Genomic DNA, 17,765 nt, shown 5'->3' on the forward strand with positions numbered 1-17,765 from the left:
GGTCCCTGGCAGCAGAGCCCAATACCCCCCCAGCTCCCCCCTCCTGTCAGGGAGTTGCAGAGCCAGAAGGTCCCCCCTGAGCCTCCTTTTCTCCAGGATGAGCCCCCCCAGCTCCCTCAGCCGCTCCTGCTGCTCCAGACCCTTCCCCAGCTCCGTTCCCTTCCCTGCACACGCTCCAGCCCCTCAATGTCTCTCCTGTCTGAGGGCCCAGAACTGCCCCAGCACTGGAGGTGCCTCAGCAGTGCCAGCACAGGGAGGGCACTGCCCTGGCCCTGCTGCCACACCACGGCTGGGACAGCCCCGGGGGCACTGGCCTCTTGCTCCCCTGGGCACACCTGGGCTCGTGTCCAGCCGCTGCCACCAGCGCCCACAGGGCCCTTCACCGCCGGTCATCTGTACTTGTGAAATTCTCTCGCATCCGTTTTGTGGTTTTGGTTCTTTTTTTTTTTTTTTTTTTAATATATATATTTATGTATATATATAAAATATCTTCTCTTAACTCGGACCTCTTAACGCTCCGATTCACTTTAAACTTTATTTTTCTCTGCAAAACACGAACTCCACCTCCTTCCATCGCCCGCCCCCCCCGGTTCCCGCCGCGCCGGTCCCGCCCCACGAACCGCCCCCCTCCCGTCGGGCTGCGGGCGCGATGGCGGCGGCGGCGCTTGCGGAGGCCGGGACAGAGGCTGAGGCGGGAGATTCGAACCCCTCCGATCCCGAACGGGTGGCGAAACTCATCCAGGTAACGGGAGTCGCGGGGTCCTTTTTTGTTGCCGAGCTTGGCTTGCTCGCTGTGTTACAATTTCCACGTCATTAGGGGTGTTCGCTCCTGCGGTGCGATGGTTTGCTCTGTTGTGTGTGTGTGGATGTCGCTGAGATGCTGCGCGCAAGCATAAAGGACGTGCTAGGAAAAGCTGTCTTTTAAAGTTACACGGCTGTGTCCCTTCTCCATCAGGTTTCTTAGGCAGCGTTAAGAAAGAATTTATGTTCTCTCAGTGTAGAGCTTCCATGTGTTCACTTATTTCTAGTCATAATCTAACCTTTCTAATCTTATTCCATTGGATATTAGGGAAAATTTCTTCATTCAAAGGGTTGTCCAGCCCTAGCACAGGCTTCCTGGGGAAGTAGTAGAATCACCATCCCTGCAGGGATCTAAAGCCTTGTGGGTGTTGCACTTGGGGACATGAGTTAGTGGCGGCTTTGGCAGTGCGGGGGAAGGGTTTGACTCCGTGATCTTAGAGAGCTTTTTTCGACCTAAATGACTCTACGATTCTGTAATCACAGTCCTTCAAGACAGCACTGTGTTAGTCTCTCATTTCTGATCTTGTTTTCAGTGTTCGGAATGCTTTGCAGGGCTCATTCCTGCACACTGTAGTGACTCTTTCTGTCCCACTATCCCACAGAGACTGTTCCTAGTGATCATGATTTGGGCAGTTTTATTCCGGGTGCTTTAACACAGTTTTTACCAGCTTCCCAAACATACATTTAACATCTCTTGGATCGTTAGTGTGTCCATACCCACCAGGTCATGTGAATAAAAAGATAAAATTTTAATCACATGGGGATAAGGAAGTGCCCAGAGAACTGAGGCAGATTAAAAGGCAATTTGTTTTCTAAACCACACAGGGTGTTTAAAGAAGAGACAAAGGAATTTTTCTCCCCTTTTCCCACCCATGCCTGGACTGATGTAGTAGGAGTTATTCTTCAGGAATTCAGAGGTTGCAGCAGTTCACACTTGTCACATATATCAGCTATTTTCTGTCATTTCACATGATTCCTTGGTTTTTTGTTTCTCTTCTCTGGCAGGTTTCTTCATGGCTGAAGAAGATATATGGGGATCACTTTATTCCATCAGACGAGGTGAATGAAGGGACGGTGGATATCTTCCATGATCTTATGAAATGTTGTGAAGCCAACGAGAGGGATGTTTCTTTGCTGATAGAGGACATGAAGCATCAGGAAGCAGTGCATGAAGCAGCAAGTGAGTTTGAAACTCCATTTCTCAGTTCCGTCCAGGTTAGGATTTTCTTAGGGATCCTGAAGATTGTATTGTATTTCTTAGAATCTGAGAAATATATATATATATATATATATATATATATATATATATATGTAGTTGAAACAAACTCAGCTTTTGTTCTGATACAGTTTTTACTGCAATGCATCCTTTCAGCAAAATTTATGTAGTGACATAAGGCTGGTCAAGACATTAGTTACTAAAACCTTTTAACCTGCTGGGCTGGATAGCACAGCATGGAAATACTGTCTGGATAGACAGGGAAGCAACCCTGCATCTGGTGCTAAGCTGCTGTTAAGGAAAACACTGGAGGAATCTGAAAGAATAGGGAGGTGATTGAGTTACACTCAAGCAGTTTAGATGGAGTATTTGATAACGTCTTGGTTTTTTGGAGAAAGGGAGTGGTTCAGGGAACCATAATACATTTTTAACTCCGTTACTAAAGGATTGTCCCTTCACTGGCTTTTTTCAGGAAGGAATTTTAATTCTTTGTGAGAAGATTCTACACACAAAAACGATTTCATAAAAAAAAAAAAAAACACATTTGGTTTTGTTACTTCAAGTCCTCTAGTGCCTTGCTATCAAACAAACAGTGATGGAGACAGACCTCCTGGGTCTTGCCGTGACAAGCATGTGCATGCTTAGGAACAGGCTTAAACTGAGCTCTGTGGGGAGAAGACCTACCTGTGGTCACTGCTGTAACACAAGGGTGGACTCCTGTTCGTCTGAGTTCAGACAGACTGGTCAGGGAAGGAGTGGAGCAGTGCTTTCTCCCTTAATGCACTGAATTTATTTGACAAACGGGGACGTGGCAGCAGTTTGGGGTGTTTAAGCCTTCTTTTAAAGTGTCTCTTTCCCTGACAACAGAGAGGTAGGCAAGTTTCTGATGTGAGATTAGGTTCTAGCTTTGGAGAGTTCCTTAAAAGAACACAAATATTAAAAAAATATCTATTTTTGGGTTGTATTTGTTTTCCAGCTAAGGAAATGCAGGAAATTTTCGAAGACCTGGGTTTTTCCCCAACCAGTCTGTCCAGAAAAGCCTCCAGGGACCTCTCTAGTCTGGCAAAAAGCGCAGTGATACTCCAAACAAAGGACACGTCTCTTACCAGGTAATTCTTTACACTCTGCATCTGAGGTGATGGTCTGTGCTCTTTCTCTCTGTTTTCTCACAACAGCAGCTTTAAACTTCACTTTGACCCCAGGAATCTTATTTTCCAGCTTATTTTGCACCACTGGGCAGCTTTGGAGCACACAGGAACTGAGCACAAAGTGCTGACTCTAGGTTAGCCCAGCAAAGGAAAGCTCTGAAGCCTGAGAAGGGTCTCAGACAGAATTAAATCCCTCTTTTTTGTTCGTGTTTTTGTGACCACTGGCTTTCAGGGTGCTGCCACTTAAACTGTTGTGCCAGGTAGCCCAAGCTAGAGCAGCATTCACACTGCTTAGGCAAGGACTGGGGAACTGTGACTGGTCTTCCAGTCTCAGCTCCTCATTCTTCTCTCTCATCTGGCCTTGGTTCATATGAGGAGACTCCCTCAGCCATGGAGAAATGGCATCTGTTAATCTGGTCTTCCTGGGTCCCTCTCCCTAGCCTGGCTTTGGCCCCTGACACAGCACCACTGCAGTAAGGAAAGGCCAAAATCTGCCTTGGAATCCAGTTCTTCTGTCATGTTCAGGATCTTGGCTCTTAGAGCTCTCCTCCTGAGCTGGAGGGAAAAGCAGCTTTGAACCATTTAGGGAGAGGCTCAGATGCTGCTGGGCACATCTCAGGGCCGTGTGTTTTCAAGGGCTGAATACAGTTTCTCTCAAAGGCGATTTGGCAAGGCAGCAGTGGAGCCTGGGGGTGGTTTCAAACCCAGTGGTTTTATTCACCGGGGTGCCAGGTGTTTTTCACTTACTCCTACTCAGATTGCTGCCCCATTTTTCCTTCCATTCGGAATCTGTGTTAGTTAAGGAAAGCAAATTACCCCAGTGACTTACTTTAATTTCCTCCTATCACAGTATCACGAGAAAACTAAGTCATTTGTGTAAAGTGTGGAAAAAAGAATAACAATAGTTCTGACCTTCAGAAGAGCTGACTCCTGAGCATTCCCACTGATTCTCTCTTCACCAGCCTCTTCTGTGCCATCAATAATATGACTTCGGAGCGGTTTGAAACAAGGCGAAAAACCAGAGAAATGCAGCGGAAATTGGACAACGCCAAGAAAAAACTGACTTCAGTCCTGATGTTGAGCAAGCAGACACTGGAGTGAGTAGTGGATGAGGAAAAGGGAAAGGTGCAAGCAGTACTGGTGATCTCTGCCGTGGTCAACACTGGTTGTGGTAACTGACAAAGATAACTAAATTTCCAGGGGTTTGGCACATGTCCAATTCAAAATAGTTGGAGGTATCTATGAAAAGCCATGTACCATGGACACATTCAGTGATCGGAAGAGATTTGGGATACCATCAAACCCATTATTTTAACACATAAATGGTCTATAAGCAGTTTTCAGATATGAGCTTGCATCTGCCACAGGTTGCCTTTGTCTGAGGCTGAGGGCAAACCTGATTCTCCTAGCACTTTTAACATGGGCTCTGTAGCCGGAGTGAAGGAGCCAGGCAAAACAAAAACCATTCCCAAGTAAGAATTTCCCTTAACCAGTGTGTGAGGTACTTCAATGTTATATATATATAAAAAATTCAGTATCAAGTCCATTCCCTGGAGGATGTAATCTGAAGTGCTTTGCCAAGCACAGCAGGATCAGCCCCAGCCGTGAATGGGCATTGGCCCAGATGATCTCCACAGCTCTCTTCCAGTCTAATTATTTTGGTTTGGGTTTTTTTTTGTGTCTGTTTTCGAGTGGTAACTGTAGTGCTGCTTGTAGCAGAGATACCAAACCTGTATGCTTTGTGCAGGCTTGCTGTGGTCCTTCTCTGTGATCTGAAGTTTAGCTCGTATAACACATCTCTAACTCAGTTAGGGAATTGTGCACAAGACTATTACCCTTTGCTTTTAGGCAGATGGCTTTCCCCTTAGCCATTATTTTCGCTGGCCTTTGGGATTCTGGAGGTGGCAGCTGTACATGTTTCCACTGGGAAATCTCACAGGGAAGTGCAAGTTTTTCTCTGTGTTCTCCATTCTTGTGTTGGTTGTATTAAGGGGTTTAGCTTGAGCATAGATAAGTAACAGTATTGGTATGCTGGTGTCTCTTTGAATGTGAAAGTTTTTTTCTTTTTGTGTTATTTTTAAGGCATATTGAGAATACAGAGGAACGTCAGGCAAAAGAACGTGTCGAAGTAGAGAGACAACTTAAGACCATGACGTACCTGACAGATAAAGGTTTGGAATTAAAAATCAGGATCACGGATGCTCAGGTAGGTGGAAAGGATTTTGTGACAAGGCATTGTGATGGGATGACACAGCCATGGTTGGTCAGGCCCAAATTTGTAGTTACAGAGATATTCCAGGAGCCTCCTAGGCTCGGACCAAGAACTCTTGAGCTAACAGAACAATATGTTACTGCAGTTCAGTTGTTCCTGCTGGTCTCTCACACATCCTATAATCAATACAAGCCTTTCTCCTCTTTTCCTGAGAACTGTGTTAGCTAGGATTACCTTGTGGTTATTGTGAGGTACTGTCATATAAGAGAATACAGTAGAGCAGCTGATTCCACGAGCTTAAGTTGTGCCTCAGAATTCTGAATATAGCCAGGTTTGGAAATTAATGGATGATTAAATGCAGAAAGCAAATGCTGCACTGCCTGCTCCCTCACCTTTCCTAAATGATGAAGGACATGGGAATGCTTTGTTTAACACTTAGATGCTGTCTGATAACTTGACAAATATGAGATGGAAAGTGTTGTATTACAGTTGGTGACATTTTACTAAGAAGCCTCTTTCAAGCCTGGCCAAGTGCTCTTCTCCCTCTAGTTTTCTGGAAAGACTTGTTATTGATAGAAATTTTAGCAGCAACTGCCTTCGTACAGCAGCTCTGGCTGTGGCTCAAATTGCCCATTTCTGTTGCTTTCTTCTTTGCCTGTTTAGGTCAAAATAAGAGGCAATGGTGAAATCTTTCTCCTTGTTACGTTTTGTCCTCAGTTACAAGTGAACTCTCTCCTGTTTGCAGAAGGAGCTTGCTGTCCGTGGGCTCGACATGTCCCTGACACACATGGCACTGGTGCAATTATATGAGGTAAGTCTTTGGTTACAGGATGGCTGTTTCTACAATGGTACAGACTAGGCTTGCTTGTTCTTCCCTTTCAGGAAATGCAGTTTGCTGTTTGGTTATCTGAACAAATGTTCATGGTTGAAAAAGCACAAATGAAAATCCTGTAGATGGATACCCATGAACTGGGGTCTGTTGGATGGGTTTCTCTCTCCTATGAAATGAGAAGCATCTATTGGAGAATTTCCATGGAATAAATTTCCTACCACTGAAAGCAAATTGGCAGCCTGTGCTCTGCCTCCTTTACTTGATCCATGTTGTAAACAGAGTGGATATTCTGTGGACTGTATCCCATTACGTGGCTACCTGTGTATGCAGTTTCTTGACAGAATGACCCACGATTCCTCCTACTTCATGTGAAATAAACCTACTTTCAGGCACTTCCAAGCAAGAGGACAAGGTCAAGTGAAACCCAAATTCCCAACAACTGTGTGCTATTTTTTTCTTGTGTTCTTAAACGTAACATTTTTCAGCTGTTTTGTAAGCCCAGTGGGATATGTATTAAAGAAAAAAACACGTTTCTTGAGTTAGTACCTAAAGATTCTCTAGCTTTGGGCTGAAACGTTTGTACATGTGACATTTGTGTTGGTCTGTCTGCACTCACCACATCTTAATATGTTTTGCTGTCACTGTAGTGAGAACTTGGTCTTTCTGCTGATTTCTTTTGCTGTCTTTTCCTGCATGTTTCTGAGCGGAACAATGAAAGCAGGTTTCCTGATTTCCCTGCTGTCGTTCTCATGAACCAGCACTGGGTGGCAATGCTTACATTGCACAGCGTTTAGGAGAATACTGACCACAACTAAACTTTGTTGAAATTTTACAACTGAAAAGCCACAGGCAATTTTCTGGGCTTGTTGTCTTCTAGAAACCTAGCATAAGGTAAGGTTTGACTCCCTGACATTTCTAGATCTGCTTTGTCAAGAGCTCTATGAAATGGGCAGCACAAATGACTTTGTCTTTTTTTTTTTTTTTTAACCTTGATTATTTGAAAAGAGTTGAGGACTGTGGAAGGTTCTCAATTTGCAGCCCCAAAGAGAAATTATTTCCCCTTGTTACCAAAATAAGCGAAGCAGTGCAAGTGTAAGGGAGGGTTTTTTTGCTGTTGCAAAAGGTTAGTTTTTCATGTGTGTTGAGGGGGATGAAAGCTCTTGACAACGTCTGTGAATTCTGAAATGCTTTAGGTAATTGTGGATCTATTCCACTGATTTAATCTCTACTTTAAGACTCTAGAATATAATCTGCCTGGCTCTCTTCACAGGAACTGGTTTCGGTGGAGAAAAAAGTTGCGTCTCTGAAGAAGGAACAGAAGATCTACTTGGAATTACCTTTCGTAATTATTCATTCTACTGTTCTATTTTATTTGTAAATCAGATTAATTTTAATGAACTTCAGAATTTAAAGGATATTGTGATGCTTTGGTGGACAGGTGGATGACCTACAGGTCTATTAATGATATTAACCAAAGACTTAACTTAAACAAAAGACTATTTATTAATAAAAGCCAAGAAATTAAGTATGCTTGCCAGGCAAACTTTGTTCTAACAAAGTGAACAGATTTACCAGGCGAATTAGTGTTGAGGTGAATTAGCTAGAAATTGGACAAAGAAATATGTGAAGAAAATGTAATATATATACCAGTGTATTAGCTTTATGTGTCATCAGGCTGTCAGTATGGACACAGAACGTGGTGGAGAGGTTAGAGCTCTGAACAAGATTTTAAGGGTGATGAAGAAAGAGCCAAATATAGGCCTTGTCCCCTAAAATGGCTGCTCCATCATTTTCTTTGATTTCTCATTAGGACGCTGGGTACTCAGCTCTCTGGAAACACAGTTTTCCCATCTCCCTCACACAACCATTGCTGTCTTGCTCCTAGAAAAAAAGGCTGAAGGGTGGGACTGTTCCTCTGTTTAATCCATCTTCCTCCCAAGGCATCTGCCTCCTTCCCTCAAGTGGAACACGACATTCAAACTAAATTAGGTTCTCCAGTTCCCTCCTCATGTCTGGCTGTCAGTGGGGACAGGGAGAGCCCAACGCCTCATTTCTGGTGCAGGCAGCAGGAGGGAGGGAAGTTTATCTGTGCAAGCTTATTGTGCTTTGGAAAATTCATGCACAAATATGTTTAAAATCAGATCCCTTGATTGGCAGGTTTGGAAAACTGCTTAAATTGAGGGGTTTTTTTTAGACTTTAGGCCATACAAGACTTTTGTAAAATACATGATTGCCCAAACCAAACCAATACGAGGCTTTTCATGTCAGTACTTTCTGCACATGAAGGGTGTACACAAAACTAGTTTTATTATCATTGAATTCACCTGTGGCTAGACCCTTGCAAAGGGGCAGGGACTCTTTCCTGCTGAAATACTGATTTTTATGCCATCTTCTCTCATTAGAGTATTCCCCTGGCAAAAGTGGTGGTTGAAGCAGCAAAACTAGAACTGGTAAGGGTTATTTTTATCTTTCAGAAGTTACATGTATTAATTGATTACAGATTTACCCACCTCATACTGTAGTTCTTAATGATCTCAAGGGGAAATTTACTCTGGTAAGGCAGAAACTGTGCATATTGTTCAGGGGAAATGGTGGAGAAATGATGTCTGAGCTGCAAAGGCAGTTGGACATAGTGGTATCAGTGGGGATTAAGTAGCTGCATCCCTATGGATTTTGCCTGCTTCCCCTCTTGGAATGTTTATTCATTCAGCTGCGTTGGTCTCACAACGTTCCTTGCTGCTGCTGAACTCTCAGAGAGCTCTGGGGCCCAGATTTTATTCAACAAGCTGCCTTGTAGACTGCAGTCTACAGGGACCTTCCCCTGTAAAACACAGTGCCCGTTTCCTCCGTGCTTGTGTCGTCTGCAGGTGTGGTTGTTGGGAAACACCCATAAAGCTGTTTGGGAAGTTCACACGTGGCTTTACGGGGTGAGCTGGGCCCTGTTTGAGCCCCATAAAACCTGTCGTCGTTTCTTTGGGCTACTGCCTGCTTGCTCACAAAGCACAAGTTGTTCAGTGCTGGGCCTTCAAGCTGTGATCAAAAATCACAGCTAGCTGAGAGCATTTTCTGCGTTTTCAGGTGAGCCTGCCCATGTTGGTAAGCCACTCACTTTTGGTTCAGGAATACAAGCTCCCCTTAGCCAGGCTGTTCTCAGGTCAGAATACCCACCTCTGGGAGCTGGAAGGTGTCCAATATCGCATTGGGGCACAAAAGAAAGGCAACTGAACTCATTTAGCCATTCATTTGGAGATTTCTCTGTAGCTGCCTGCAATTTGCAGTAGAGAGTCCTTCCAGCTCAGCACCTGGGTTAATCAATCAGTGCAAATAACCTCCCAGGGTGTGATCATTGTAGATATGTTTGTTTTCCAGCAATGTATGAAAACTGTTCCACGGTCACTGATTCCACTTTGTTTTCTCTCACCCTAGAAGGCCTTGGAGGACAAACTCTCAAAGGAGCTTGACAGCGTGGCTTTTGAGTTGATGTAGCCCAGCAGACTCCAGTTCACCTGAAGTGGCCTATGTGGAAGAAGATTTCCCCTCTATTGCCTACTTATTTATGCTAGTATTACACTTTGGAATTCTTACTGTACTTCTGCAGCTTCCTGCCTTGTTCTTCTCTCTGTTGGCTGGTACACATCTTCTAGCAAGTACACTCATTTTTAGGGGCTCATGTAGCCTTGTGTTTGTAAACATCACCCATTTTTCATAAAATAACCTGCCACTGTACTGTTGTCTTTGTTACTTTTCCCTGTGTGATACACACCTGTGACTGGCCTCCAGACAGCACCTTCCCCACGTGTCCCTGCAGGGTTTGGGTGACCATTACTGCTTAGAATTGAACTGATTGGGGAGTCTGGTTTTCTTCACTTTCCGTATTCAGTCTCTGGGTTACGCTTTTTCGTGGAGTCCTCTCTCTGATGGTCTGTCTGAGGACGGGCTCTACGTCTACTAGATCATTGGCTTTTGCTTCCTTCTTTTGTTTTCTCCTGCCATTCCAGGGTTGGGGACATACAGGTTTTTTTCTGAGGTACTCACGGTATGTCTGATGTTTGCCAAGTTTGTGCAGATGAGTCGTAGGCTCATACCTGGAGTGCCTCTTAGTTTAAGCACTTTTTTTAAACAGAAGCAAACAGTTAAATTTCTCCTTAATGTCTTCAGCAGGGATTTGGTGTGCTAATCAAAGTGAACAGAGCAATTAAGAAATCATTCTGGCCACTTCCTACTTAGTCTCCTCAATAATGGTGAATTTCTCCACAGAAAGGGTTGTCCAGCCCTGCAGAAGAGCTGAGACCTAGCAGCATCAACCTCTTCATTTTCTATAGTTTTATAGTCATTTGAGAAAATGGAAGCCCATGGCACTGAACTGTAAGGTTTGCCCATTTTCAGGGCTTTGAGAGGTACCAGTCTACTGTTGACAACTTGCTGTTTCTCTTTCCATTATAAATAGGGCTAAGCAAATGAAAGCAGATAAATAGCTCTATGGATACTGCATGCATAGCTTTAAAAAAAAAAAAAAAAAAAAAAAAAAAAGAAGATCCTTATGGTAAGACATTTCTATGCCTAAAAGTGCATTAATATTTTTGCAGAACCACTGCGGGATGTGATGATTTTGCAGATAGATTTCTTTTCCAGTTCTACCTCAAATGTCATCTTCCAAAAGGGTCTCCTGAGCCCTCTTCTTATTTCCATGCTACCACCACAGCAGCCTTCAACAATTTTAGAAGTGTTTTGTACATTTCAGCTTTTGGAAGCTGTTTGATACTAAAGCCAAAAATCTGAAAATCTCCTGTGGATAGGGAAAAAGCAAAATCTAGAAACAGTGGCCTGAGGACATCGGGCATGGACCTGTTTGCACTGGGTGATGTCCAGACAAATAGTGGTGCTCTCAGTAACAAGTTGTAGCTCCATCTGTTTGCAATTAAGAGTTGCAGAATATTGTGGCCATGACTTAGCACAGTGTGCACGTCCCCAGGAGCTGTTACTTCGTTGCAGAAATCGATTCCACTGATCTGCAGGAAGGGACATTTTGTTGCTTCATGTCCTCCCTCAAGGCAACAGCACGGTGAGCTCTGCGTCTGATCATGCTTAGGGGGTAGCTCTCATTTCTAAAAAGCTACAAGCTCAAAATTACACTGGGTGTCAATAAAATACAAGTGTGACTTCGTCACCTCCTTTCTTTTGCCGTGATGGGGAGGAATTGAAGGATACTCAGAGAGCTGCTGCCTGTGGGAATCTCCAGCCTCATCTTCCAATACACTGGAGGGAGTTGCTGTTTAGTTTCAGGTTTTTAAATTGAACTGTTAGGAAAGGGTTACTTGCCTTAGGTTTGTGGCTGTTTATCTTTGGTTCCTTCTGGGCTAGAAAACAAGGGTAAAAGCAAGTGGAAAATTCATGGGCTAAACTGGCTGAAGGGAAATTACCTCAGAGGTAACTGGTGTGAAACCTGGTGCAGTAGTGCAGGGATGGCTACAGGTACAGCTCATGCTTAGAAACAAAAACTACCCTAAAGCCATTGGAGTGGTCTTTGAACATGGAAAGAACAAGAGCATAATCTGATTTTCCTGTTGTGGAAGGGGAAAGAAGTCTTGGAAGACATCAGAACATGGCTGGGTAGACACCAGAAAAAGAAAGCCAGTGTAAGGCACTGGAGGTCATGGCCTGACAATTAAGGAATCTTAATCACTGGAGGCTTTTAAGAGCAGATTAGAAATGCTTTGCTTAAGTGTTTAAGATGTGAGGGAGTGTTGATCACACTCTGGGATACAAAGATGTATTAAATGAGGGCTTGAGGGTGCTACCAGCCCTGCTTTTTAATGAGAGCCTCAAGACTTCCTCGGCTAACATCAGATGAAGGCTTTTTATATCACACGTGTAACCATGACTCCAGGCTTGGGAGGATTTCCCTGGACTGTGGTGCTTCCTTAGCACCAGTTGTGAAGCCTGAGGGGCTGTGTTTGTTCTCCCCCCCTGTACCCACAGAGCAGCTGCACCACTCCCCAGCTGCTGCTGTTTCACAGCACGTGAAGAGCCTGAACACAGAGAGCAGCAGGGCCAGACTGGCTGGAGAGCTGCCCAAAGACAGCCACGTGTTGCTTCCTAGTACTGGAAACTGCAGGAGGAAAGAAATCCCCAGCAGCTGCATTCGAGCCGTGTGTCACAGCTGAGCGTAAATCTGTGGAGAATTGTCACGTCCAACAGTCCAGCTTCTGATGGAAACAAGGAAAAGTCAAGTAAATGAGATTTATGGAGCGTGTTGGGAAGATCTCTCAGCTCTTTGGTTTGGCATGGGCAGGGTGCCTTGCAGGGCAAGCAGAAATCCTTCCTCGCTGTTGGTGTTTTGGATTGGACCGGCTTCTCCAGTGTGGGGGTGGGACGCCAGCACAGGGACACCTCACAGAGGCCCTGCCGACACAGGAGCACGCCAGCCTGAGTGCTTGGCTGAGAAAGCATTTGATTCTGGGCTCCCCCCTCTGCCCGGGCAGCTGTTGAGTGTTTCCATGGAGGTCACAGCGGGTGTCTGCCAGCTGGACCCTTGGCTGTTGGATGTTATGGAATAATTGCCCAAGTGAGAGAGACAGGAACGCCTGGAGAGGCCTCCGCTGCTCCAGCCTCCGTTCAGATCACAGCAGCTGCTCCTCTCCGAGCTCCCAGATTGAGTTCTGGAGACACCTGTCTGCTAACACCTGCAAGCTGACAGCCGGCGTGGGGCCTGAGCCGGCTGCAGAGCCCTCAGTTTCCCCAACAACGTGCAAAAGATGTTTGCATTTTATTGCCATGCGACTCAATTCCTCCTCATGGAAAATGTGAGGATCCAAATTCCACCCGAAAAAAAGAAGAAAGGGAGGAATTGAAACGATTCATTGGATATGAGGTGGTGAACTCCAAGAAAAAACTCATGCATTTTGCCACAAAGTGACATACTGTTCTTATCGGGCCGATGTGCAAAATAATAACTGCTTTCAAAAAAAAAGAATATATTAAAATTCATCTGCAAACTAGCGAAGTAATAGGGATTTATTTAAAAGAAAACATTTAGGTACTAAAACTAGAGTAATAAAAATGCTAGAGGAATGCAAAAGACACAATGCAGATTTAAGGCTTCTGAGCTGAAATGTGTATCTATTTACTGCAAATGCATTGAATCAAAAGATGTGGATGGAACCTCTTTTGCTGTATCTTTTGGTTAGTACTATAAAAACATCGTCTTTGTTGCAAACATTTCATTGTGGCTGCTTTTCAGGCTTCCTCTGGCTGAAGGTGTTCACTTTTTTTTTCCCATTCATATCAATCCTTTAGTGGATATATTGTATTAATATGGGACTTTAAATGTAATTTTAAAAAATATTAAATGTTTCAAGATTTATTTTAAAAGTGATTTGGTTGCATTTTGTACTGCCTCCAGTAAAACTCTCCAAATATCTTGATACTCAATGCTGTTTTGGGTATTAACAAGCAAAAAAATTTGATGTGTCAAATGCTAAGGGTACTTAGGATTTCTTTAAATTACATTTAGTATTGAATAAGTCTGAGAAGTCTGGGAAAGGCTGGGAAAGGTTTTGTATTTCTAAGCTGTTCTTTGGCATTTTAAATTACAGGGTCTGCAGTGAAACAATAATAATCCTGGTCGGTGTGACCTTACAGGAAATCCTTTACTTTGTATCCGAGAACACAGTCGCTGTTGGTAATTCAAGCAGCTTCAGAAATATTTCTAATTTTCTGACACACTTACCTCACTTAAAAAAACTTCAGTACCGGGCTGGAAGTATTTCTGCTTCTCCAATTCAGAAATATTTCTCCTAAAAAAAAACCCCAAACAAACAACTCACAAGTGAGTAAGCAGATGCTTTACCAATGAGAATGTGTTTAAAGTAAATCTTGTGGCTCCTTCTCTTTTCACCAGGTACCACCTGTGTGGGAGGACACAGCACTGCTTTCATCTGCCTTGAAGTCCTTCAGCACTGAACTGTGTAAGTTCCAGTAAAAAAAATATCAAACAACTCCAAAATTACAAACTAATCTAATAAATGCTTCCTCTAGCCCCTTGATAAATATGCCTCTAATGCTAATTAAGCAGCTGTGCTGATTAATTAGATGATGTTGACTGATAAAACACAGCAGCAAGGAAAGGTTTTACTTCTTTTCCTTCCCCAAGAGATTTGGGCTGTAGCTTGGGGATGAGTGAACCCCTCAGTGTCCCGGACACTTTTTCCATGGTCCCAGTTTTGCAGAGGAGCCTGGGTAACCTCATAAAGGAGCAGGGAGGTGACTTGGCCAGGTTTCAGCAGCACGTTTGTGATTTCAGATGCTTGGCAGCCCACACCTCAGCTTGGGAAATGGGTGTTGCTTACATGTTACTCAGAAGGTGAAGTTTCTATGTATTCCTTCGCAGAAGATGCTTAGCAATGTCCCTATGGATGCTGCCATCAGATGCATGGAGATGAAACGTCATTCTCCAGCCTGGAGCTGGAGGGAAACTTATGCCCTGGTGCTGGGGGAGAGATGAGAGCAGGGACAGAGGAGCTCTGCTCCTTCTGCCAAGAGCCAGGTGAGAGAAGCCAGCCTGGAAGCCCTTGTGAGCCAAAGTGCTCTCACAACCAGCTTTTGTTTTGGCAGTGGCTTGGGGTTGTGCTCCAGTGCTGAGTGAATTTCCTCCCATTGTCCTTGGGGAAGTGTGAATGCCACAGAGGGAGGTCATGGTGACCATCTCCTGGAGGTTCAGGCGGGGCTGCACCTCTGGCCCTCCACAGCTACTCCCATCCCCAGTAGTCCTTTCTAGGGGTGCTCCACTGACATTCCCTTTGCTCTTTTCTTTGTGGCAGAGGAGTTCTTATTGCTTCCTCGTAGGGTAACAAATGCTGAAATTATTTCAGTTTTGGCAGAGACAGTCAAAGAATGATAACCTAGAGCCAAAGGAGCCTAGAAGAGGCACTGGGCTGTATTCCCAGAATTCCATGAGCCAGTACCACCTCCTGCCTGTCCCTTTCCTTTCCTAATCTTTCAGCCCTGTCTCCCTGAAAATTCAGAATGAGTCCCTTGGTATTCATCTTAATCTGGCGTTTAAAATCTCAGGCAATAAAGCTTTCACCACTTCCCTTACAGAGACAATTTTCCAGCCCGTGATTCTCCATTCAAAAGCTTTCCACACAGATTCTCAGCTTAGACATGCCCTTCTGTAATTTCACCCCATTAAAACCATTAATGTATCACCAGTCTTCTCCCTTCGTGCCACTTACTTAATTCAAACATTTACAGATCACTAGCGTGTCCCTGCTTAGTTTACTAATTCCACAGTACCTACGACAGTTGGAATTTCTTTCCTTTTTTTTTTTTTTTTTCCCTTTTGTAAAGCCTCCAGCCTGCTGATTCCTTCAGCTGTGGCTCTTGGAGCTGCTTCCCTCTTGCAAATCTGAGGCAGATGCTCACCATCCTCACCTGTGTCCTTCTGCTCCTCTGCACTCCATCCAGACCCGCGTTGCCTGTTCCTGACCGCCCTGCCCTAACACCTGTGAGCAGCATGATGTCCTGCAGGTGTCCTGAAGGTCATCCCTCCAGAGCACATCCTTCCCTCTAAATACAGATTCTGGATTTGGGGTTTTTTTTCCTCCCCTAAGCAGCCAGCTGGGTTGTGGAGGTTGGTGTTAGCTGGTGGCAGTGCATGGCTAAAGCTGCATCAGAGCAGACTCTGGATCTGAGCTCCCAGCAGCCCAGCACAGGGGAGGTTTTATTTTTCCATAAGTATGTATCTTACCAGTGTGTTCCCTCATGCTGACACCCCAAATACCGCATTCACCTTCCTTGCAAAGAAAGTTTTTTACATACCTGGTGAGAAGTATCTTGCAAAGTCGCAAAACACTGTTTTAAAAAAGAATCATGAATTCCTGAACGTGCAGCTCTGGTTCTACCTGAACCTGTCTCTTTATTTCTCCTAACATGATGAATCCTTGTGAGGGAGCACGTGATGTCTGTGGTTCCCGGCATGGTTTGGGTGGTGGTGTGGGTAGATGCATACATGCTTCTCTACTATCGGCCCTGTGACGGGTTCTGTGCCACGAGCAGCTGCACGGCGAATGTTCAGCTCCCAAACTTCCCAGGTGTTTGCAGCCCCGATCAGACTTCCCAGGGACTGTGCTGAAACGATTGCTGCCACGTTTCCCAATCGCAGGGCGCTACCTGCAATGCACTGTGTGGTTGTGCAGCACACACGCCCCGGGGGTGCAAACCGAAATGCTCTGACTAGGAAACACCAGGGCGATGTTTAACGAGCGCATTACAAATTCGGCCCTGACTGCACACCACAGCTCCCCCACCCAGCCCCAGGGACTCGGATCTGAGTCCGATCTGAGGCTGGGGCTGGAAGATCTCCAGAGGTCCCTTCCAATCCTGACGATCCTGTGATGTCCGGGAGCGCAGAAGCAGAATCGCCAGGATCAGTGTTAGAGGCGATCAGTGGGAGATCAGCGTCGGAGGGTGCCTCTCCTGGGAGTGTGTGAGGGGTGCTGGGGCTTGTGTGTGACGGGGATAGTGACAGGGATAATGACAGGGACAGGGACAGTAATAGTGACACAGGGACAGGGAGAGGGTCAGGGATAGTGACTTCTACAGTGACAGTGACACAGTGACAGTGGCAAGGACAGTGTCAGTGTGAGTGACACAGTGACACAGTGACACAGTGACAGTGACACAGGGACAGGGATACTGACACAGGGATGGGGACATGGGGACAAGGACAGTGACTGTCACAGTAACGGTGACTTACAGTGCCAGTGACAATGACCCAGGGACAGTGGCAATGACACAGTGATGGTGACACAGGCACGGAGACACAGAGGCAGAGACACAGTGACAGAGACACAGGGACAAGGGACAGTGACACAGGGGAGGGACACAGAGGGACACAGGTACAGGGACACAGACACAGACTCAGGGACACAGTGGCAGTGACAGACACAGTGACAATGACACAGACACGGGCTGTGCCACAGGGACAGTGACAATGACACAGACAATACGGGCCGTGCCACAGGGACAGGCGCACGGACACAGTGTCACGGGCACAGCCCCATCTGGCCCCAGCCCGTTCCCGTTCGCGTCCCCGTTCCTGCTGCCATTCCTGCTCCCATCCCCGTTCCCGCTCCCATTCCCGTTCCCGCTCCCACCCCCGTCCCCCTCCCCGCTCCTGTTCCCGCTCCGATTCCCACTCCCGTCCCCCTCTCCGTCCCCATTCCCATCCCCGTTCCCATTCCCACTCCCGTCCCCATTCCCATCGCCATCCCCGTTCCCATCCCCATTGCAATCCCTATCCGCATTCCCGTTCCCGCTCCCCTTCCCACTCCCGTCCCCATTGCCATCCCCATTCCCGTTCCCGTTCCCGCTCCCCTTCCCACTCCCGTCCCCCTCCCCGTCCCTATTCCCAGCCCTATCCCCATTCCCTTTCCCGTCCCCATCCCCGCTCCCGTTCCCATCCCCGTTCCCATCCCCGCTCCCGTTCCCGTTCCCGCTCCCATCCCCGCTCCCGTTCCCATTCCCATCCCAGCTCCGGTTCCCATCCCCGCTCCC

General features: G+C 45.8%; 1 protein-coding gene across 1 annotated transcript; it reads left to right on the forward strand.

Moving 5' to 3' along the window:
* Window positions 1-607: 607 nt before the first annotated feature.
* On the forward strand, window positions 608-9,935 carry HAUS1 (HAUS augmin like complex subunit 1). The gene is made up of 9 exons (XM_027656100.1): window positions 608-742; window positions 1,807-1,981; window positions 2,994-3,126; window positions 4,128-4,262; window positions 5,248-5,371; window positions 6,123-6,188; window positions 7,480-7,551; window positions 8,612-8,659; window positions 9,636-9,935. Exons 1-9 carry the CDS (start codon window positions 650-652, stop codon window positions 9,693-9,695), a joined length of 906 nt encoding a protein of 301 aa, XP_027511901.1. The 5' UTR covers window positions 608-649; the 3' UTR covers window positions 9,696-9,935.
* Window positions 9,936-17,765: the final 7,830 nt, after the last annotated feature.

Source organism: Corapipo altera, unplaced genomic scaffold, assembly GCF_003945725.1.
Source record: "Corapipo altera isolate COAL_440 unplaced genomic scaffold, ASM394572v1 61553, whole genome shotgun sequence".
Classification (NCBI taxonomy): domain Eukaryota; kingdom Metazoa; phylum Chordata; class Aves; order Passeriformes; family Pipridae; genus Corapipo; species Corapipo altera.